Source organism: Dicentrarchus labrax, unplaced genomic scaffold, assembly GCF_905237075.1.
Source record: "Dicentrarchus labrax unplaced genomic scaffold, dlabrax2021, whole genome shotgun sequence".
Lineage (NCBI taxonomy): Eukaryota > Metazoa > Chordata > Actinopteri > Moronidae > Dicentrarchus > Dicentrarchus labrax.
Genome location: NW_026136721.1, coordinates 11118752 through 11140115, shown reverse-complemented (window position 1 = coordinate 11140115; position 21364 = coordinate 11118752). Strand labels below are relative to the sequence as shown.

The 21364-nt window shown below is 41.0% G+C and overlaps 3 protein-coding genes across 3 annotated transcripts; 1 reads left to right on the top strand and 2 right to left on the bottom strand.

Moving 5' to 3' along the window:
• The first annotated feature begins 200 nt into the window (after positions 1 to 200).
• cryba1l2 (crystallin, beta A1, like 2) lies at positions 201 to 4137 on the top strand. Its single transcript, XM_051384038.1, has 6 exons — positions 201 to 287; positions 578 to 654; positions 762 to 880; positions 2485 to 2626; positions 2790 to 2932; positions 3746 to 4137. The coding sequence occupies exons 2-6, from the start codon at positions 580 to 582 to the stop codon at positions 3891 to 3893; spliced, it is 627 nt and encodes a 208-aa protein (XP_051239998.1). The 5' UTR covers positions 201 to 287; positions 578 to 579; the 3' UTR covers positions 3894 to 4137.
• A 602-nt stretch (positions 4138 to 4739) lies between these two features.
• unc93b1 (unc-93 homolog B1, TLR signaling regulator) lies at positions 4740 to 17104 on the bottom strand. The gene is made up of 13 exons (XM_051384035.1): positions 16899 to 17104; positions 15027 to 15140; positions 14723 to 14864; positions 14436 to 14589; positions 14186 to 14347; positions 12630 to 12759; positions 12415 to 12508; positions 10950 to 11074; positions 9664 to 9846; positions 9166 to 9454; positions 8899 to 9020; positions 8677 to 8799; positions 4740 to 7426 (listed from the first exon to the last, which is right to left on the bottom strand). The coding sequence occupies exons 1-13, from the start codon at positions 16899 to 16901 to the stop codon at positions 7190 to 7192; spliced, it is 1878 nt and encodes a 625-aa protein (XP_051239995.1). The 5' UTR covers positions 16902 to 17104; the 3' UTR covers positions 4740 to 7189.
• A 149-nt stretch (positions 17105 to 17253) lies between these two features.
• On the bottom strand, positions 17254 to 21132 carry timm10 (translocase of inner mitochondrial membrane 10 homolog (yeast)). The gene is made up of 2 exons (XM_051384040.1): positions 20911 to 21132; positions 17254 to 18409 (listed from the first exon to the last, which is right to left on the bottom strand). The coding sequence occupies exons 1-2, from the start codon at positions 20979 to 20981 to the stop codon at positions 18214 to 18216; spliced, it is 267 nt and encodes an 88-aa protein (XP_051240000.1). The 5' UTR covers positions 20982 to 21132; the 3' UTR covers positions 17254 to 18213.
• Positions 21133 to 21364: the final 232 nt, after the last annotated feature.

Below are 21364 nucleotides of genomic sequence, written 5' to 3'. Positions count from 1 at the left end.
TTTCCATTTTCAATTTCTTACTGTGCATTACTTCGAAATATCACTGTACAAAACAGAGTTCAATAGACTGCTGAAGTCTCTGACCGGAAGTAAGACCCTAAATCCGCGCGAGCGTGGCACTTGACAAACTCGCCTCGTTCACATCATCAGAATGGAGGGGCATCACGCGCACACGCGCAAGCACGAGGTCCTCGCGTGGACGCCGGTATAAAACAGAAGCGCCAGGTTCAGACAAAAGTCTACGTAAAGAGGATTTGGTTGGTGAGGAGCGCGAGGAGAGCATCCAGGTAAGCAGGAGCGGGAAAGTGACTGACAGAAGTTTCCCACGGGATGGACTTAACGGATTAAATGTGTTTGCTCGTTGTTTCTGAAGAACATGTTGGCTGTATGATGAAAGTTCAATTCTTAATTGATATGGAGGAAACAATATGAGTTAAATTAAAAAAAAAGTTCACTTAAAGGAACCGTTTTTTCCTCGTTATCCAGTGAATCAGAATGTGCTCATACTAACACCATTACTGTGTGTACTCCTCTGATACATCTGCTAATGTTTTTCTTGTTTTCTATTTTGCTTTAGAAATGAATAGATACGCTAGAACCCACATGACCTCACCCATGTACTTCCCTGGCATGGGTACAGCCCCTTGCTTCAAGGTGAACACACACACACACACACACACACACACACACACACACACACATAAACACATGTATACAGTACACATGTATAATGCCTCCCCCCTGTCTCCCCCTGTGTGCAGGTGACTGTGTTTGAGCGGGAGTATTTCCAGGGCAAGTGTATGGAGTTCACCTCCGAGTGCTGCAACATCCACGAATGTGGCATGGACAACATCCGCTCCATCCGAGTGGAGAGTGGAGCGTGAGTCACACAGCCTGTACGCCTGCAAGTCTCTGTGGACAGTTGACTGACTGACTGTGTGTGTGTGTGTGTGTGTGTGTGTGTGTGTGTTTATCTAAGTGTTTGTCTGTGAGACCGAGGTAGAGAGATAATGAGAGAGGAAGTAACATCCAGGCTCCCACTAAAGCATGTCACCTCTGAGGTAACTGTGTCCCACCAATAGGGCGCACCCAGTATGAGCAGTAGTCAGGAGATCGTCTTCTTTTTGTCACAGTTTTCTTTTTCAGATGAAATGCTGGGAAAAGAGTTTTTATCTCCATCTTTTTTTTAGCCAATCTGAAAGCTATTTATACTGCAGAGTTTCACTTTGTGGAGGCTGGCACCTGTGCTCAGCAGTTATCATTGGTCAGCAGTGGATAATTTCAGGTCACATGAGTGGTTTTATCCCTTTGATAAAATGGTGTGAGACAGTGTATGAGACAAAAAAAAGCCACAATCCCTGTGATGGATGCAATACTGTGTCAGTACTGTTATATTTCTGTGGTCCAGTTTTCTCACTGCTAGCTAACTTCCCATCTCTGAAATGTTTTTCTTGAAATCATTAAATATTCCTGTATGAATAAGCAAGAATCAAAGGTAAAGTTTTGAAGAAACATCCTGGGGTGTTATTTATTAAGAGTGTAACCCCCTGTGTGAGTGTGGTTTGACCAGATCTGAGTGACACAATCATTACATTTTGATTCAAATGTTGTCACACTCTCATTGGTACATGGAAGTGTGTGACGACACTGCCAAAGAACATGAATACAGAAAACTAAAACTATTTGAACTCTGGCAGATTGTCCCTCCAACAGCCGTCTCATTAACCAACCTTACACCTTCAGCATGCATCAGGGCAATATAATAAGATATTTACCCAAGACAATAATTATGTTGACACAATATCCGATATACTGCCTGGAGTTCTATTTAATAACAAAAAAAACTCTAAATAAAAAATAGTTTCTTTTAGTTTTAGAAGTGATAAATATCAACCTCAAATAGATGGTTATGTACTTATTGTTTTATGACTCTCTACGGTTCTTAATTCTACTAAAAGTACAACAGATTGTGAGAACTTTACTATTATCACAAATTACCATTACCACTGTATACTAAGGAGGAAAATACAATCCCTGAATACCAAGTCAAGGTATTTGGAAGAAACTAAGTGGACAGATAGCAAGCCACGAATGTTACAGGCTACAGCCTGTTATCAGCCAAATGAGCAGCAAGGACAGTTTGGAAGTTGCCTGTGTACACTCTGTCCTCTTCAGTTCAGCTGACACACCTGGTTGTGTTTTTTTTGTGAACATTTTTTAAATGGTGGATACAATGCGGGAATGTTAAATGTAACTAATTAAAACAACTTCATGCACCCGCCCATCATCCTCCTAATGAGGTGCACTGTTTCCTGGGACCACTAGAAGGACAAGACTGGTTTCATGTTCCAGCTGCTGACTCTCTCCTTTTACTCCTCACCCCGTCTAATGTCACCTGTTTTATGTTCACACTGATTTTCAAACATTAATATTTTTACTCACCTGTTTGACTACTTCACCTTGTTCTTCCACTCGTGTGTCCAGTTGGGTGGGTTACGAGCACCATGACTTCCAGGGCCAGCAGTTCATCCTGGAGAGAGGCGAGTACCCCAACTGGGACGCCTACAGCGGCTCCCTGTCCTACCACACCGAGCGCTTCATGTCCTTCCGCCCCATCTACTGCGCCGTGAGTACCTGCAGAGCATGACGACCGACAGTGGCAGTGATAGTGAGGGGAGGGAGGGAGTGATCAGAAGAGCGAGTGAAACAGAAATGAGACAACTCTGTGCTTCTGTCTTACATCTGTCTGACAGGCCTAACGCTAACTTTAACACCTATCCCCTCCACAGTCTCACCAAAGCAGCCGTATGATGATCTTCGAGAGGGAGAACTTCATGGGCCGCTGCAGCGAGCTGTGCGACGACTACCCCTCCCTGCAGGCCATGGGCTGGTTCAGGCCTGAGGTGGGCTCCATGCACGTGCAGTGCGGAGCGTAAGTCAGTGCTTCATCCCAACACATAAAGAACTTCCAGAGGGCTTTAAAGAGGAAAAATGAAGCAAGGAGTAGAAAAAACACATTCAGTACCAAAGAATTAAACAGACATTTTATACAGCAGACTTTAAGTGTGGGGGGGGGCAAATGAAGATATTTGAACTAAAACACATTATTGTGGCACATTGGTAAAGTAAGAAGAATTTCAGCCTATCATGTTGTCTGAAACATTAGCAGAACAGATCATTAAGTATGTGTTAAAGTGTTATTTTTGACCAACTATCAAATTAATATAAATTAATGTTACATTTGACAGTTTTTGACACCAAACTGGGGTGGCACTTGGGGTGGCCAGGCATCTTTAGCAACCCATCTAGATTTACCCCTGGCTCTTTTCACTTTTCTCTTTTTTCGTTCCAGCAGTTTCCCACTCTTTCCACCACTGTCCTAACAGCTGGATCACCCTTCTGTTCAGTGAAATATTAAAAACCATGATGCAGTTATTCTCAGCCACCCCAGCAGCATGGCTCTAGGGATGCCAATGTGAATTGGTCCACTGTTTTGGTCCTGACTGAAATATCTCCACAACTACTAAATACTAGATTGCCATGATTATTTAAATGTCTCACTTTTCAAATATTGCTATTGGTCTCAGAAATACAGTGTCACTCTAATTTGAATGCTTTCCCCAATGGTGGTTAAATCGAATACCACCTGGAGAATTTCTTCACTTAAAGCAAGACACAGAAATGTAACTGTAGCTCTTCTCACTTACTCACTTTCCATCCTCCTCCTGCCTCTGTCTTTCTTCAGCTTTGTGTGCTACGAGTACCCGGGCTACAGAGGCCAGCAGTACATCATGGAGTGTGAAAGACACAGCGGAGACTACCAGCACTGGAAGAACTGGGGCTCCCACTGCCAGACCCCAAAGATCCAGTCCATCAGACGCATCAGGCACTGAGAAGAAACGGATGAGGACGGGCAACAGTGTCGGCTCAGGCTAACACCTGGGCGCTGTGCTTTAGGGGCCTGACTATGAGCCAAAGAGCCTGAACTTTGGTTTGGTTCTGAGTTTAAGGCTTCATTTACAACACAAACCATCAGTGACGTAGCAGCTACCTCTTTATCCCAGCTCATATTCCTATTTCTGTTCATACTCATTTTGTCTTAGTACAAGTGAAATAAAGTTCAGATTGAGAAGCGGACCAGTTCTTTCTCTAATTTCCTGTGTTGAGTGGATGTATGCAGAGAGGATGTTTGGCATTGTTTCATCTGGGCAAACAGCACTAATCATATGTGAACATTTACATTACATACATTTACAAAGTTCATTTACTGCAGTGCAGAAGTTCAAATGTAATGTTCTGTCATAATGTTTAGAGTATTTATTATTTGGGGACACGTTTAGTGCAGGGCCCATATTTATTGAGCATCTGATAATCCCTGCAGAAGCATGGAAAACACAAAGACCCAAAAATGATGCAGTTTAAATACCAGTACCATTATTATAACTTGTGTTCAAGTGTTCATAATAACCTGATGTTATAATGCATCATTAATATACCATTTGAAAGTGAAGGCTGTTATCTAAATTAGTTATGTAAAATTTGTGACACTTTTACATTGAAATGTGTTTTCTTTTTCAAGATAATTATAATATTTCTACTCTTACACAAGCAAAGTACCTACTTTAAAGTTTCCATGGTGATAAGTGCCTGGCTGTCACAATGGCCATAATATAAAGTCAGTGACATTAGCATCATACCACCCACCAGTCAAGACAAACACAATAACAGAGAGCAGCAGGTAAGTTCAGCACAATCTTTAGTTGAATGTAGAGGTGTAATTAAGAGAGAAGTACAAAGTTTTTTCCTCAACACAACAACAAAGAGGTTCACACTGCACTGTTTAAGTCAGTAACATGACATTACATAAATTAACACCATAGAGATCAGTGCAACATTGCGTACCACTGGCATCAGCTATTTGATTTAATGAGTTATTTTTCATTACAAAAGAGAACTGTTGGGGGCGCTCACCTGGTAGTCTGACATGTGGGCTTTTGCTGCGTGTCACTTTCCCACTCTTTCTCCCCCTTTCCTGTTATTCCTGTCCTGTCCAGTAAAGGCAAAAAAGCCCCCCAAAAATAAACTATACAAACTCTGGGTACCGAACCTACAACATACAGGAAGGTTTGACCATCAGTATGAAAACATGACTGCTTGCAGTCCTGACATTACTTAGCTACTTTTCTTTGAATGCTGCCTGGATCAAACCAACTCAAACAAAAAATATCGAAAGTGTGATGAAGCCTTGTTGTTTCCAGCTCAACATGACATAACTTTACAAACTTTACATGGACAGAAAAACAAAAGACATGTCAGGAAACAGAGTGATAAGAAAGCACAATAGAATAACATACTGTACAGGTTTTGTATATAATGACATCTGTGTTCTCACAATCACTAAATCATCCAATAGCAGGTCTCCAAACTTGCCAACTGGTTATGATTAATACGGCTGTTTTACTGCAGACACTTTGACTTAAGCACAGGTGTTACTGATAACATTTACAATGGCTGTGTTCTATTCAAGTGTCTCAGTCAGGCTTGACAGTGAGCCAGCACACACAACACCAGGACCCTGAAACTGAAGCAGCTAAACAGAATTCAGCAGCCATTCATTGTATTATTTTCCTCACCTGTTTCTCCTGCTTTGACGTGATAAAGACCTAGTAGTCCTTGGTTTGGGCATTCAGCATAAACAAAGCTGTTTTTGAATCATGACAAAATAATATCTCCAATAACGTATCACATTTTAATACTTAAATTAATACAAATGTTACAATACCTTTTTAAGGGTTTTAAGGGCATGATGACGCCCTGATATGTGTTCAGTTTCAAGGTAACTGACCTTGTTTGCTTGATATGTTATTTTGTGTACCAGCTCTTTTTATAGCCACGCTTAGATTATCCAATTCTTTGGTTTATGCCCAAATACCTGCAGAACTAAGGACATACCCATCAGCCTCAGAGACACTTTGTGTTTAGTGCTATTTAGTACATATCAGAGATATTGAACATGGTAAACATTATACCTGCTAAACATCAACATGTTAACATAGTTACTGTGAGCATGTTAACATGCTAACATCAGCACATCAGGTATATTAGACACGCATGCTGATGTTATCAGATCACAGCCCCTAGGTGGAGCTAGCTAGGCTCTATACTATTGTATAATATTGTTTACTTTCATATTGTAGATTACTATATTAAACAATTGAGCCAGTCCACGCATTAATTACTGTAACATATCCCTGAGGCCACTGTTACATATATTCATATTCATATTAAACTTCTCCCAAGAAATACATCAGGCAACAAACACATGCCTGAGCTTCTTTTAATAGCTTGAGTCGGCTTGTTTTCTCTAAAAATTGTGCATAAATTAAAGGGTTGAAGGCAAACAAGGACAGAAGATCAAATATAGCTGATGCTGCTTACGCTCTTCACATCCAGCAGGACCAGACTCTCTAAAAATGACTCCAGCAAAACACACTTCACCCGGAGGATAAACTCAGAAAATCAATTCCTCATTTCTTTTTCTGTCACTTTCAGTTCTTTTTTTCTCAAAAAGCTCTTTTAAAAATGAAACCAAGTTACAGAGTGTGTTTACTTGGATAAGCACAAAAGCAACTGCAACTCCCTCTATAATTACCAGTACATTCTGTAAATATGAGCCACAAACTGCAGCAAAGGAAAAACAAAACTGTTGTTGTTGCTGCTTTTAGTTTTTAGTTCTGTATTTTGTATATTGTTTTACAGATACAAAAAAGATACAAAAAACAAGCCATTGATTTTGGCTTTGTATTCATCTCAATAAACAAAAACAAAAAAAAGAACGGTTCTTGTTGTATTATTATTATATTCATTATTATATTATATTATTACTATCCAGTGTGCACTACATTTTAAGACCGTCATATCTGTTGTTAAATAGCCATATGGTTTCTGTACCTTCTCCTCTGGATCGCTGTTACAGTTGGACAGGTAATCAGAGCTTTTTAATTCCAGCTCATTCCAGAAAAGAAATGATTTGTTTAGTGTAGTATCTGTAAAAATATGAATGGAGTCATGAACACAACAGCATCCAGCGCGTCTCTAACTCTCCTCCTCTTCTGTGTATCGGTCATCTGTCCACCATCTCCCCTCATTTGCTACTCTCTCACCCTCGCTTACGATCCTCCCTCTCTCCCTACTTCACATGGGCGTCCTCCCGTCTGCGACGGTGACCCTCAGCTCCTCTCCTCCTGCTTCTGGGTGAGTCAGCTCCCTGGACCCCTCCGTCTTGGCCTCCTTCCTCCCTGTCCTCTGCTCCCATCTCTTCCACCACATGCTCTTCGTCCTCCTCGTCATCTCCAACATCCTCCTCACTTCTCTCAGAGTCTGACTCATCTGAGTTGTCCTCTTCAAGGTAGCGGTAGCCTTTGACCTGCAGACACAAATAATATGTTATGTTGGTGACTGAGACAAAGTGAGGCGCTCTTAAGTTAAACTGTGTTTGCACTCACCTTTTAGTCACCAGTTAAATGTTTTACGATAAAGCTCTGACTATATTATTATGACTTGACTCCTGCATAGCCAATGGATTCCTTCCATAGAGGGCTGGTAGAGTGCAGGGCAAACCACTGTTTACAGTAGTTCAAATCTCACCACACAGCAGATCTCTGAAGATAATTCTTTATTTCTGCATGAGAGAAGAGAGTTTCCTGGAGGGAATAAAACTGTTCACATGCAGGATGAAAAAGCATTGTTCACTCCAGAATAAGGAATAAAAAGTGGATATCTAGTGCGCAGTGAGATTTATACTTCTGCAAAGGGTTGGCAGTTCGCCTCCTGAACTGATCGCAGCCTGAGGCAAACCCTCCTTTCCCTTCCTGAGTCATCTGATAGTTTGCTAGACGTTCCTTGGGGCTGACCAAAAGTCAGGAGACCCTAACCAAACCTGAAAAGGCCTCCTTATTAAGTTTGACAGCCTCCTTCACTGCTGGTTCAGACAAGTTATTTTCAGTGTCTGTCTGTTGGAGGTTTCAAGTTTCCATATCACACCTGTGTAAGTTGCATATTTAATATATATGTAACATGTGATATGTCACAAAATCCTGCTCGTATGTACAGGTCTTAAAATGAGATTTAAGGTGAGCACAGAAAAAAACAGCCTTCTAGTTTTAAACTCTGCACGGTGAAGGTCATACATCCAAATGATGTAACAATAAGCAAAACAGTGGAGGGGGGTTTTAATGTCTATGCTTTGCTGCTATAAAAGGTTTTTTAACTTCACAGCTACATGAGAACACCAGCAGAAGGTTTTTAAAATACCCACAATTTATATTTCAAACAAAACTGTCTTTCAGTGTGGCTGCCCATTCATTTATTCATTTTAGGGAAGCTGCTCATTCAGTGTTTGAAGGTTTTATGTCTCACTTGAAATTAAATATATAAAACAAAACTGTTACTCATCTGGCAAAGGATGCTATAATTTTGAAACATAACAGCATATGTGCAGACTGATTCTGATTGCTTCTTTACATCATATGGACACCAATATTTGTTTTACCATATTTGGCTACAAAGCAAACTGAATCCCTATTTGTTCAAGTAAACTGCAGCATGAATCTGACAGCATGAATCTGCCACGGTTCAGGCAGTCATTTGTGAGTGTGTCAGACTGTGATTGGTTACCTTGTGCCGGGGCCGAGGGATGCGTGGCAGCCTGAAGGGCACTTTATTGGCAAGCCGGCGCTCCATCACCCAATAACAGTAACAGGCCACCAACAAAGTGAACAAAAGGATGGAGAGTTTGGCCTGGGGGAGAGGGACAGAAACAAGCGATGTTTAAAATGTGCTATATTCGAGACACAAACACGCATTAAACATTGTCTGAACACACACACACAGTCGTACCCTCATCGGCAGATGGGACCAGAGGTAGACTATGAAGATGGCGATGGCCTGCCACCAGTGATAGATGGTGTAGACAAAGTCCAGACGTTCTTTTTCCTCTGCGTACAGCAGACCGAGCAGAGCTGATACACACACACACACACACACACACACACACACACACACACACACACACACACACACACACACACACAGAGGAGTTCATGCTGATACACGTGTGAACAAAGTTAGTGTAGCATACGCACACACACCACAGCTGTTACTTACTGCTGACTCCGGTTTTGTTCAGGGCAGTGCCGAGTCCCCACAGCACAGAGATCACCAGCAGAGGGGCCAGATACTCTGTTCTGTTAAGATTTTCTTTGTCGTGAACTATAGAAAACGACAGGAGAGCCACCAGCAGCACCGCATGCACAAAAGCACCCGCCACCAGACACACCCAGCGCGGGAGGCGAAGGAGGCAAAGGGAGAGGGAGGAAAAGACGGAGCAGGAGAGGCCATAGACGAGTATAAGGAGCCACAGTTTTCTCAGGCCCAAAATGCAGACACCATACGTCTGTGGAGGCGGAGAAAGAGAGAAATTAGATGAAACATATATATTACATACATACTTCATGTCTTTAGTACCACAATCTGCCTGCTCCATAATGTGCCCTGTTATTATTATTATTTTGCATTATAAACTATCCAAAGACACAAACCAAATGAAGCAATGCAAGCAAAAGCTACTCTACTGTTCAACAAACGTCATTGACAGCGCAGTACCAGAGAGAATCCGGTGATCGCAAACAGCATTTCAAATCCGCTATAGATGAAGAAGGGGCAGAGCAGTCGCAGGCGGTAGTCTCTCAGGTGTTTGAAAGGCAGCTGGAAAATGTTTCCCCAGCCGATACTGCGAAGGTCGATCTCTTCTGTCGGGCGGTAGGCAGCACCACACAGCACAAGGAACTGTGGGTTTAGAAAATGAATGGAAATTAATTATATATTGAAATTACTTTGTGGATAATAAAGACTCTTACTCAATTGTTAACATCTTAAAGCTGCTCTAATGAATACTTTTTATATGAACAATTGATCAACCCCAGCTTTTAGCTCATTATTTTGGTTTTACTGCCTGTAAATTCACTGTTTTGGCTCCCATTAGCATCGTTTCCAGCATCAGGTAACGGTTTCATTGAAAAGCTGACCAAGAACAAAGAGCACACTTTAAATTAGCAACTATGTGGTGAACCTATGTAAGAATATACTGTATATATACAATATTCACAGAGTGAACATTGGATTAACAGAATTTTCGTCAATTGGCCATGTTGCTTTGTGCCTGCTGGTTTGATAAATAAAGTGTTTACAAATGAGTGTGTCGTACACTTTATTAGATACACCTACACAATGTAATCTCCAGTACAAACAACAGCTCTGCCACATATTCTACCAGACTTATAGCAGCCAGCTTTTGTTGAAGTTGTAATTAATTACTGAGGTCATAGTAAGTGGTGGTGTTGTCAGGTTCCACTGCAAACTATAACCTTAATGGTAAACATATAGTTAAATTAATATATCTCTGACACTGTCGATCAAAACGGAGCATTATTATATTTGTAAAGGTAGAATTTGAGTTATTCAATTGGATTGCATTCAATTTTACAGGTGCACATAAAAAGTAGCTGCTGGGTGTATATGTTAACACATATATAACACATGTATATAATTTGCTGTGCTGCCCCCAACTGGCAAAAATGTATTAACTAATGCAGGTTTAACAGATCTTACATACCAGCAGGCCCCAGATCTTTAAACTACATTTTTAAACAGGGACTCTCCTCGAGACACAGGGCCCATCTAAGTTCCCAAGACCTTCTCTCAAAACAGAGTACAACAGGCACCCGACGATCAAATTCGTACATAACAAATAACCCAAACTCACTGAATTCTAGGGAGTCAGAGGTGAGTGTGTGTGTGTGTGTGTGTGTGTGTGTGTGTGTGTGTGTGTGTGTGTGTGTGTGTGTGTGTGTGAATGTGTGTATGTGTGTGTGAGGGAAATTCGATCTTACAATAATCATGGCGAGGAAGGCGAAGCCCATGAGGACACTCTCCACCTGGATAAGCAGCATGGAGCGAGGCAGGTTGATCAGCACGGTGGTGTTGAAGCCAGGGATCACTCCAGTGACCGTTGCTCCTGGCAGAGGAAGAGGAAGGTTCGGCCGTTAGAAATGAGGTGATGAGAAGCAACCAACAGGTTTCAGTCCTGTCTGTTCAACACATGAGACTGCATCTCTGCAACGAACGCATGACTACATTATAAAAAGTGGAATGGATAACTAGCAGAGCAGCTAGGATCTTTGTGTGATCATGGTTTTGTATTTTGAAGAGGTCGTCTGTGAGGCACGCGATGGTGTGAACCTCTACAGTATTGTTGTTTATAATAAAAATGAAGCGCTGTGGGCAGAAGTGCAGAAGTTAAGCACGTCAGGAAAAACATTTTAGCTTTAGCAGAAGTGTTCACTAGTTTCACAGTAGGAGGAAAACTTGTTTCCTTTCACACCTCGCTGCTACTAAAATACAGCAGACGAAAGGTATATACTTGCCTAGCGCATGTGCTTCTACTTCATGCAAACCTATGAGACTGGTTTTCTGTTAAGCAGTCTAGGACAAACCATGGGAAGACATGAGACACAGACCGAGGGGCCCTTTTTCACTTTGGTTGTTTTTTGTTTTTATGTTTTTTTAACAAATGTGATTGAGGGAAATGAAAAAGAAATTTCACTCTAGTAAATTTGACAAATTATCATTAAAGTTGTGGTGAGTGTGTTGCTCATTCATTAATGAAGCGGCATTAGCATTCATTTGGAGTTGTGTCTCTGACCAACTGATTTATAGTCCAGTGTTCCAGTGTGTTTAGCTGCTAAAAGTTCCACCAGCTAGTCACTAACTTCGTGTGTCTGATGTTTGGGGTTGGGCAGGAGTGTACACTGAATTTATCAGAGCTTTCTTTGTTGAAAATAGTTCTCTGTTTGGCTAAAACAAAAGCTGATAAGAGCAGAGTCTGTGGAACATACACAACAACAATAATCAGTGAAAGGATGGTGAAGGACTCCACAGAGCCAATGGGAAAATTTAGTTGAGAAGATCAATATCACGCTCATGTCTGTATGTAAATATGTAGCTGGAGCCAGTCGCCATTTAGCTTAGCTTAGCATTAAGAAAGGGTTTTATAGTGTCAGAGGTGCTGGTTGTCGGATTTTGTTACCTTTGCACAGAGCCAGGCTAGCTGTTTCCCCCTCTGTACAGTCTTTATGCAAAGCTAACCTTACCGGCTGCTGGCTATAGCTTCATATTTACCGCACAGACATGAGAATGGTGTCAATCTTCTCATCTCACTCTTGGAAAGAAGTATAATAAGTATTTCCCAAAGTGTCAAACTATAGCTTTGTATATCTCATTGGATGGGATGGTCTGAATCATTTTACACAGTCTGTAAGTATCCATCAGTGGAGCTGAAGCAGCAGTTGTCTTTACCACAAGCTTTGACGTTGCAGAGAACATGTTCGTTGTAATGCAGGTAGCTGTTGAGGATGAAAATCATGGGGAACTCCGCGAAGACAAAGCTCAGCTGATGAGGAAGAGAGAGATGGCTAATTTGTTTCTGCAGCTGTACAAACTTCTTCTCCAGTGTTAAACACAACATGAAGTCAGCTGAAGCATTAGTGAACAAAAGATGGCTGAAGACTCACATGGAAGATGATGTTGAAGACTGACTGGAAGACGATGATGTAGGTGTGGCACGCTCCCTTAGGAAGCTTCTTTTGCTCCTGCACATGCTCTTCCTTGTAGTTGACGTACTCGTAGTACTGCTGCGCCATCCTGCACGTGTTTGTGAGAGCAGATGAGTGGCGTGGGAGGAGAAATTAACAGCAAACACAGACACATTCATTAAAAAAAAAAATACTACAATTCACTGTTTGATTTAATTGAAAAAAGAGATCCTTAGAATGTGCCTTATTTTTCATTTTTGTTTGTTTTTTTCTTGTCTATGACAGAGAACTGTACTTGAGACACTGGAATAAAAAACAATACATTTGGCCTGGGGGAATTGGGTTTCTCAGCAGCATGCTATCGCACAAAAAAACAATGCTTTAGAAAATAACAAAAACAAAGTGCTGACAAAAAATATCTCAGCTTGACAACAACAGACAGTACTGCACAGATCGACAGGATTTCAACAAAAAAAGTGCCCTTTCAAACTGTCCTTTGAGCTTTACACTGACTGAAACAATATGGGGTATTGTTATTATTACACCTCTGTGAACAGACGTGAAAACACTCAAAGTGGCTTATCATCCTTTTTTAGAAATTCAATGCTGACACAATAATACTCGGAAACATTTCACTTCACTTGAGGATTTTAAAAGGCTATACTCAAGTATATTCAGGTCCACCTGTTTTGCTTTTTTCTAATGTGAAACTAATGTCTAACTCGTGTGGGACATTTCTATATCTGTGCATGCCTAAACTTTATATTTTTATTCTTGTTACTAATTTCTCATGAAAAAGAGATCATGATCTGAATGAGAGTTCCTGTTTAAGTAAAGGGTTAAACAAAAAAGACTTTAAATAAATCACAATTTGTGCCCCATCAAAGGAGAAGTTTATGTAGGCCTAGTACAGCCCAGGCTAGAGTGTATTATCTTACTTAGACAGTTTTTAATGGTGAATTAATCATGGCTCAATTAAGGACCAAAGGGTATTTTTGAAACATGTCAGCCTTATGGCTATGATTTTACCATATATATAACAAACTGAAGTACAAGAAAGCCAAAGACATGTTTCAAGTAATTTAGAAACAGTATCTCCATTCAAAGTTGGTTTACCAACCAGGCAAAGAGAGCAACTGGCTCCAGGGGTCCCAAAAGCTCCTGAATTACTGTGCATCAACTAGTTAATGTTAAGGGAATCATTTTGGGGGGGGGAATATGTCACACTGACAGCACTTGACTTTGACTTTTAAAGCTTTGACGGTTATTAGAAACTCTCAACATTAATGTAATGTTTAGATTTGATAGTGATGGTGGTTATAAAGTTATACATTTAAGCACTGGATTACCAAATGTAATGTAAGATGAGAAACAGTTAAGGAAGTGAAGTTGAAATGTAGATGTCATTTTGGTGGGGTGAAGGTAAGAGCAACGATCTGAGACAATAGTCATCTACTCAGATCCTCCGTTAACTACAGTGGTAAACCATCAGTACGCTCTGTGTGCCGCTGACGTTGTCATGTCTCTTTTCTGACCTTGTAACATAATTTCCCAAGGAGGCCCACAGCGGCACAATGGCCACACCGATTGTTACAGCTGATGGAACCAAGGTGTAGTATCGCTCCCAGTAATTGGTTGAGACGAAGAGCGCGTAGATTCCCGAGGCCAGGAACATCATCCACTTAGTACCTAGAAACCTGCCAGAGAGATAAATATATATATGTATAGGGAGAGCAAAGGCATTCAAATAAAAAAAGAAAGGTTTTATAATTTGTGTGTGTGTACCTGATGAGTATGGGGGTGTACAGCAGGCCTATGATGGGGGTGACGTTGATGCCCATCAGCATCTTGCGGTCGATGTCCTCAAGGCCAAGGTTGCTGTACTTTACCTCACGGTATGTCATATCATAATGGAGGATAAGCTGCATCTGCAGTAGGCCTGTAGCACACACACACACACACACACACACACACACACACACACATTTAAAATAACATATCTCTGTCTCTGTGCTCTACATGTCTGTGTGTTTCTTTGTCCATTTCAATGTATTTTCTCCAATCAAACTCACCCATGTACACACTATATACAATCATTGCTCCAAAACTGGCGGCGAGAACATTCTTGATGACTCCCAGCCTCTTCCTCCTGTAATATTTCCTCTCCTCCTCCTCCTCGTTGTACTCTGCCTGCGGGCCAAGAAACTCCTCCATCTGAGGAAAGTAGGGAAACAAATAGTTGTGCAACTGTCTGATAAGAGCAAAGGTTGAGGAATTTTATCACACTCATGGAGAAGCGTGTTGTTTTCCACTGGAAACCTGAGAATCACAGGTTATGAGGTTATAAGGTGTTTCACATGATAGCAGGGAGCTCACCTGGCCCTGCATGTTGTCTTCTTGATCCACATTCAGTAGTTCATTTACCACGCCATTAGGAGGCGCTGCAACCTGATCGGCCCCAAACAAATCTTCTCTTTCAGATGCTTCCATCTAGTGACCAAAAGGAGCAGTACACTGGATTAATAGACGGCTCACTGCACCTTAAGCATTCATCAAAACCAATCAATCACTTTTTGTTTTGTGATTCCTATGAGGTAACAAAATTATCTAATCTCGCTCTGTACAAACTAATGACACTACATTTTAAATGATTTTTCACAAGCGTCAAAAAATCATTACAGATTTATTAGATAAATTGGATTATTGGATAGTTATTAACTTTTAACTTGATGAGTTTAGAAGAAAGTGGGGTCCTGTGATGGTACATGCAATAGCATTTAACCTATTTTACACTTGCTTAATCTCTTTAACTACGTACATGCATTTTCAGGAAATTCAGATCATTTATGTAACTGCTTTCTGTTTTGTTTACATACGTAGAGCTGGCAAATCTAATAATAGGAAGGCAACTGAAAATTTGATGTTTTTGTACAATATACTTTTGATGATTTATATTCATTTGTTGCTTTTTATTGAGCTTTTGTCCTATTTTTAAGCACTTTAAAGCTATATAATTATATGTTGAGTATGAATAGTAGAATTTATATGTGCATCCTTTGTTAAAAAACATTTGGGTGTGCCCAGTTAGCTCAGTGGGTAGAACTGGCGTCCCATGTACCGAGGCCGAGTCCTTGCTGCAGCGGCCCCAGGGTTCGAATCCGACCTGTGGCCCTTTGCTGCGTGTCATCCCCTCTCTCTGCCCCCCTTTCCTGACCATCTTCGCCTATCACTATCATATAAAAGCCCCCAAAAATCTAAAAACAAAAAAACATTTGGGTTTCTGGATGAAGACTAACATCACAGTCACAGTTAAAGCATAGTGTAGGTAAGGGACTGTATGAAAATGACTGAGGTGGGGACAGGTGTCGAGTCTTACACTCTAAAGGGCCGACCCTCCCCAGAGTTCGGATCCACTCCTTCACTTCACACCATCTCAAAACAATACATTCATGGCAAATATAACAAAATGGGGGAAATGCAGGCACTTTCTATTTTTAATAAGAATAAATTAAATGAACTGTTATTACAGCTATTGAGAGAGCGAACTGGGAACAGGCAATATCACACCATCTTTTTGATGTAACTATTTAATCTGTTTATATATTTTAAAACATATTAAATAAATTAGAAATATGGGCAAAGAAAAAAAATAGCTTCCTCTGAAAAAAGTTAGGACTAGCTTTATTTCTTCTGCAAAAATAAACATTTTTATGGTCCCTAATCTGACCAAAAATTTACTTTTTTAAAGTTCTTTTAGTATCCCCGAGCTGTTAGCGTTATATGCAGATTTTAACCAGGTCTATCTGTGTAAATGACTGTATATATTAATGTTCTGAAGAGTCTTTACCATTCATTTTAACTCGACAACCATGACCTAAAGTTACATTGTTAGAAAAGAGGATGTGGTCCTAAGCATGTTCTCAAAAGTGTTTTAATAGTATGCCACAAACAGTACTTGTTGTAGGCCTCCATAGATGTAAGCTAAATTACTGTATAAACCACGGTAAAGGTTCATTATCGACGTGTTTCTCTCACAGTAGGCTACTGTTTATATTCTAGATAGTGGGACGTTTGTTTGACCTCTTTCCCCTCTGCATGGCCTTTGAAACTAATATTGCTATACGACTTTAAAATATTTCAGGATATAAGAACTATTCTGACAGAGGGAGTGAGAGGTATTATTTCAAACGACCTCTTTTCACCATTTCACCATTTTATCATTTTATCAACACCTTGAAAATGACTTACCATGCTTCTCGCGCGGTGCTCCTCGCGGGCTGCCAGTTAGTCCAGCAGAGACAGAAACACCTCTGTCTCTGTCCCAACAGTGCTACTGTTCGTCTCTGCCGCTTTTAGTTCCCCTTTCCGACGTAGATAGTGCAGGTATAAATAAAAGTTTCGCGAAGGAAACGAAACTCAGTAGTCTTCACTTCCTCACCTAGTCTGCCTCAGTTTGTCTTAAAGGCACAGACACTTATTTATTGAACCCTGCCTCCTCTCGGCCAGTTAGTGCGCCATTACAACCAGAGTGAGTGAGAGGGTGTGTGTGTGTGTGTGTGTGTGTAGACAGAGAATAAAACTGTAGTACCCTCCAAACCACTCATGATGTTAAAATAAGGATGTTTTATTAGAGTGATTTATAACAATGAAACACTGTGCAGCTTCTCCAATATGCAGATAAAAAGCTGCGTCACTGACACAGTGGTTAGCACAGGAAAGAAAAAAGTTTCACAGTCAAAAAAAAAAACATGGTCCACTGACATACTGCACAACAGTCTGCACACACACGACAAATGAGCAAAGTTCAGTCCATCTTCAACACAGGTCCATCATGTAACCAGAGTGGCCTGGCGGGCAGTCTGTATGCGAGCTGTTACAGACAGAAGCCACCACGGCATCGTCCAGGGCTGAAAAAGAGTAAACTATGCATAGTATCCTGTATAATACTGCTATACATAATTCAGTGCATACCCTGATACATTTGATTGACTGTATTTCAAGGTTTTATTGATATTATCCTTTAAAAAAAATCCCCAACAAATCAAAAGGGAGCAAAGACTAAATGCAAATCATTCTTAGTGTTTGTTTTAACCTGCCCCAAAGTACCAGACGGTTGGAACCATGGCGCTTTAAAGTATTTCTTTCGTTCTTGCACTCCAAGCAGCTGAAAACAATCACACAGTTTGACTTTAAAATAATATTAGATGTCCGTTTCCAGTCGAGTTTCAGGTGACTTCTTGAGGACCAGGCCAAGCTGACGGGGGGAAAAAAATAATCTGGCACATCCGGAGAGGCTGGAAGTTGTCCTCGCGTTGTCCTTCCACCAGGTGCTCTGGTGATCCCTCCAGCCCTGTCCTACGTCTCATCCTCTGCTGCAGCGGAGGAAGCAGTGTCCCTCAGTGGACCCTCAACAGCATTAACTCAACTTTTTATTTTCCCCAACAAAACCCACCCGCTCATTAAAATACAAGTCTCTCATTTTAGAGAAACCAGACATGCCGACCCCGCCCCATAACCGTGTAATCCCCGACAATGCTCCACTTCGTTCCCTTCATCAGCGTCTCTATCCGCTCCCTACAGCTGCCTTCCTCATCACTTCCTCATCCTGGACGGAGAGCTCTGTCAGCTTGCGTCCCAGCCTCTCGTGAAGGTCCAGGTATTTGGCCACGCAGCGGTCCAGGCACACCGACTCGCCCTTTGTCAGCTCAGCCTCCTTGTAATGTGGCGGTACACACTTCCTGTGGCAGGCGTTGGTCATTCTGGGAGGAAAGGAAGCCAGGACACAGTCAGGTGTTTAGAGCATTGTGTGTAATTATGTCACTTGGTAAAACTGTACAGCTCCATCTGCTGGAATCACTACAGAGTGAGCAGATTAGAGCCAAAATTATTATTCAGTGATGATTATGCAATGATTTCTCTTTTTTATGAAACAATCATTCGTTTGTTCAATAAGTCAGGTTGTGATGGACAGTCTCCATGTTTTCTGATTTTTTTTAAACCAAACAAAACCAAAATATGTTTGATTAACCAACTTATAGGACATGGAGAAGCTGGAACTATTAAATGTTAGAAATTTCTGCTTGAATTAAAGGAAGACTTCACAATTTATAGTTTCAAAAAAGCTCTAGGCCATTTTGAGTTGGACTGACATGAACTTAATTTATTTCTTGATTTCACAGGGACAATACTCATTGATAATCAGAAATAAGGAGTGAATTATTATTAATGTGTATGCCTGCAAATAGCGTACATATAATAATTAAAGGTGGAGTAACTTTTACAAAAACAACTTTTTTATCAGCTGAAACTTTCACTGTGTCCCCACAGTAGTACACGAGACAGATAATCTGTGAAAAAATGATCCTCTGGCTCCTCCTAATGCTCCTAATGACATTTGCAAGAATCCACCGGGCCTGAGCGGGAAAAAAATAAAAAAAACAATCAGACCCAAGAAAAATAGAAACACTTTTGGTTGGTGGCTTGAAGATAATTGATTGTTGAGCACAAGGAGGAGCCAGAGGAACCTAAACAACTCACAGATTATCTGTCTCATATACTACTATATACTGAAGGTTTAAGCACATATTTTATGAAAGTTACCTACTGCGGCCTCAACAATCACTCAAGTGTCGATTCAAGTGTAACTGAACAGCACCACTTCAGCAGAAATGACCTATAGTACATGAAAATGGGCCTTTTTCATAGTCGTCATTTTGACACGTCATGGCAGAAAAAAACACAAGTGTTAATTATTATTATTTAATACCATTAATGATGTTACTTTACATTAGACAGTTCCAGGGCTCTGGTGTTGTACATGCTAGCTCACTGACCACGATTAAACACAGCCATCATTAATATTAATGCCTGTGCTCTTCTTGCTATGACAAGTCAAAATTTCTGATGTGACAAAAGATGTGAATTCACCTCAAGCTGAAGCTCTAAGGCTGTTGTTTTGTCCCTCTTTCACATCCACAGTTGGCACATCCTTGAACACTGGAGTTCCCCTGAACTCAGTTCTCAGACCAACTTGCTGTTTTAATCCTCTTCTAATCTTCATCCCCAGCTCATCTTTAAGAATATAGCCACTTCAAGTTAAAACTCCCCAAGTTCTACCACGTCAGCTCTTCACCTGTGCTCTCTACCAGCTACCCATATTACTGTAAAACCTTTGGCCTTAATACACAAGCCAGTCTTGCTCTCCTTTACTCTGAAACAGTCCTCAAGGTGCAAGGAAGTGAAGTTAACCAAACTATGGAGAGATCAGACGCAAGAAAAATAGAAAAAAAAACATTGATTGTTTCATTGCCAGCATCGGTATTTGATGACGTGGGAATCAACCATCTTTTTAAGCTTTTTTTAAAATCTGGCAACTCAATGTAGTCACAATATGTGGATGAGTCATCTGTTAGAGTGTGCGTGCAATATGTGAGCATTTTATATTCACTCCAGCATTGACAGGCTGTTATTAGTAGCACAGTATGAACAGATTTAATTCATATATAACTTTCTGTACAGGAAACGTTTAAAGTCCCTCCTGCTGTACAACATGGAAGAACATGTATTAACCTGTTAGGCCAAAGTATATTCTGAATATGTTCCCACTACACCCGTCTCTCATCAGTCATCAGCCATTGTGACATCAAACAGTAGGTAATCACAGGAGGTACCAATAACACCAATTACGGTTCAGTTCCGTTTAGTGCAGCAGCCTTTGCAGTGAGCCGACGTGCACAGCAGCAGCACCCTGACATCCTGAATGGAACAATAAAGTGAATCCCTAATGTCCTTATTCATGGACTCAATCTGCACTGTGCTTTCGTAATGAAAAGCTAACATTATAGGACATCAATGCCACACTTAGCTGCGAGTCACTAATTCAGTTTAAGGTCATGTGTTACTGTAATTGAAGCCGATACATTCTGACAAACACACTGAACATAACTACTCAGCACTGTTATTGGTGGCTTGTACAGTCCTGTAGGAAAATGTGGCTTTATGTAACGTTACAGTCGGCCCGACTGACTATCTGACATACTGTCACATGTAGCTACAGTCATTTGACTTACAGGGTGCAGTTAGCATCACAGTAGCTAGTCTCCACTGAGCGTAGGTAACCTTAAGATAGCCCTTTGTCACCGCATAACGACAGGTTTCAGAAATACTATGAATGAAGGCCAGGGCACGGTTTAGTACTGACAGAGAGGTAGCATAAACTGCAGACAGCTAGCTCAATGGTTAGCTTGTTTTGGCTTTTTACCGGTTGTACATGTCCGCCATCATTTCCACCTCCAGCTCCGCCGCCAGCTGCTGTGCCTTCATGGGATCCATGTCTCCGCTTCAGTGTTGCTTACACCCGGCTCTGACTGCAAACGCGCCGTCCTGACCCTCTCCAGCGGATAGCCGACAAGAAACCGGACCGCTGCTTCTTCTTTAACCTTCAACTCTTCAAGACAGCACGTGTGTACCGCTTCCGGTGGCGCTTCTGCTGTCAATAAAGTTGGATTCAAACGGACGGCACAGACAGTGCGCCCTCTCCCTGTCTCTGTGTGATTGTGCTTGAGCATTCACAGTATATATATATTCACAGTATATATATATATATATATATATATATATGGCTGTGAGGTGAAAAAAACAACCACTTGCATGAAAAGACAGACTGTTTTTTTTAATAAACAATAACTGTTAATTATGTAATTTACATTAAACAC

Excerpts from the sequence above, each read along its gene's own strand:
- cryba1l2 (XM_051384038.1), top strand. The coding sequence starts at position 580 with ATGAATAGATACGCTAGAACCCACATGACCTCACCCATGTACTTCCCT. Across the intron at positions 881-2,484 it reads ATCCGAGTGGAGAGTGGAGC|TTGGGTGGGTTACGAGCACC; the intron begins GTGAGTCACACA and ends TCGTGTGTCCAG. Across the intron at positions 2,933-3,745 it reads ATGCACGTGCAGTGCGGAGC|CTTTGTGTGCTACGAGTACC; the intron begins GTAAGTCAGTGC and ends GTCTTTCTTCAG.
- unc93b1 (XM_051384035.1), bottom strand. Across the intron at positions 14,348-14,435 it reads TACACCCCCATACTCATCAG|GTTTCTAGGTACTAAGTGGA; the intron begins GTACACACACAC and ends TCTCTCTGGCAG. Across the intron at positions 11,075-12,414 it reads CTGCAACGTCAAAGCTTGTG|GAGCAACGGTCACTGGAGTG; the intron begins GTAAAGACAACT and ends TTCCTCTGCCAG.
- timm10 (XM_051384040.1), bottom strand. The coding sequence starts at position 20,981 with ATGGATCCCATGAAGGCACAGCAGCTGGCGGCGGAGCTGGAGGTGGAA. Across the intron at positions 18,410-20,910 it reads ATGGCGGACATGTACAACCG|AATGACCAACGCCTGCCACA; the intron begins GTAAAAAGCCAA and ends CTTTCCTCCCAG.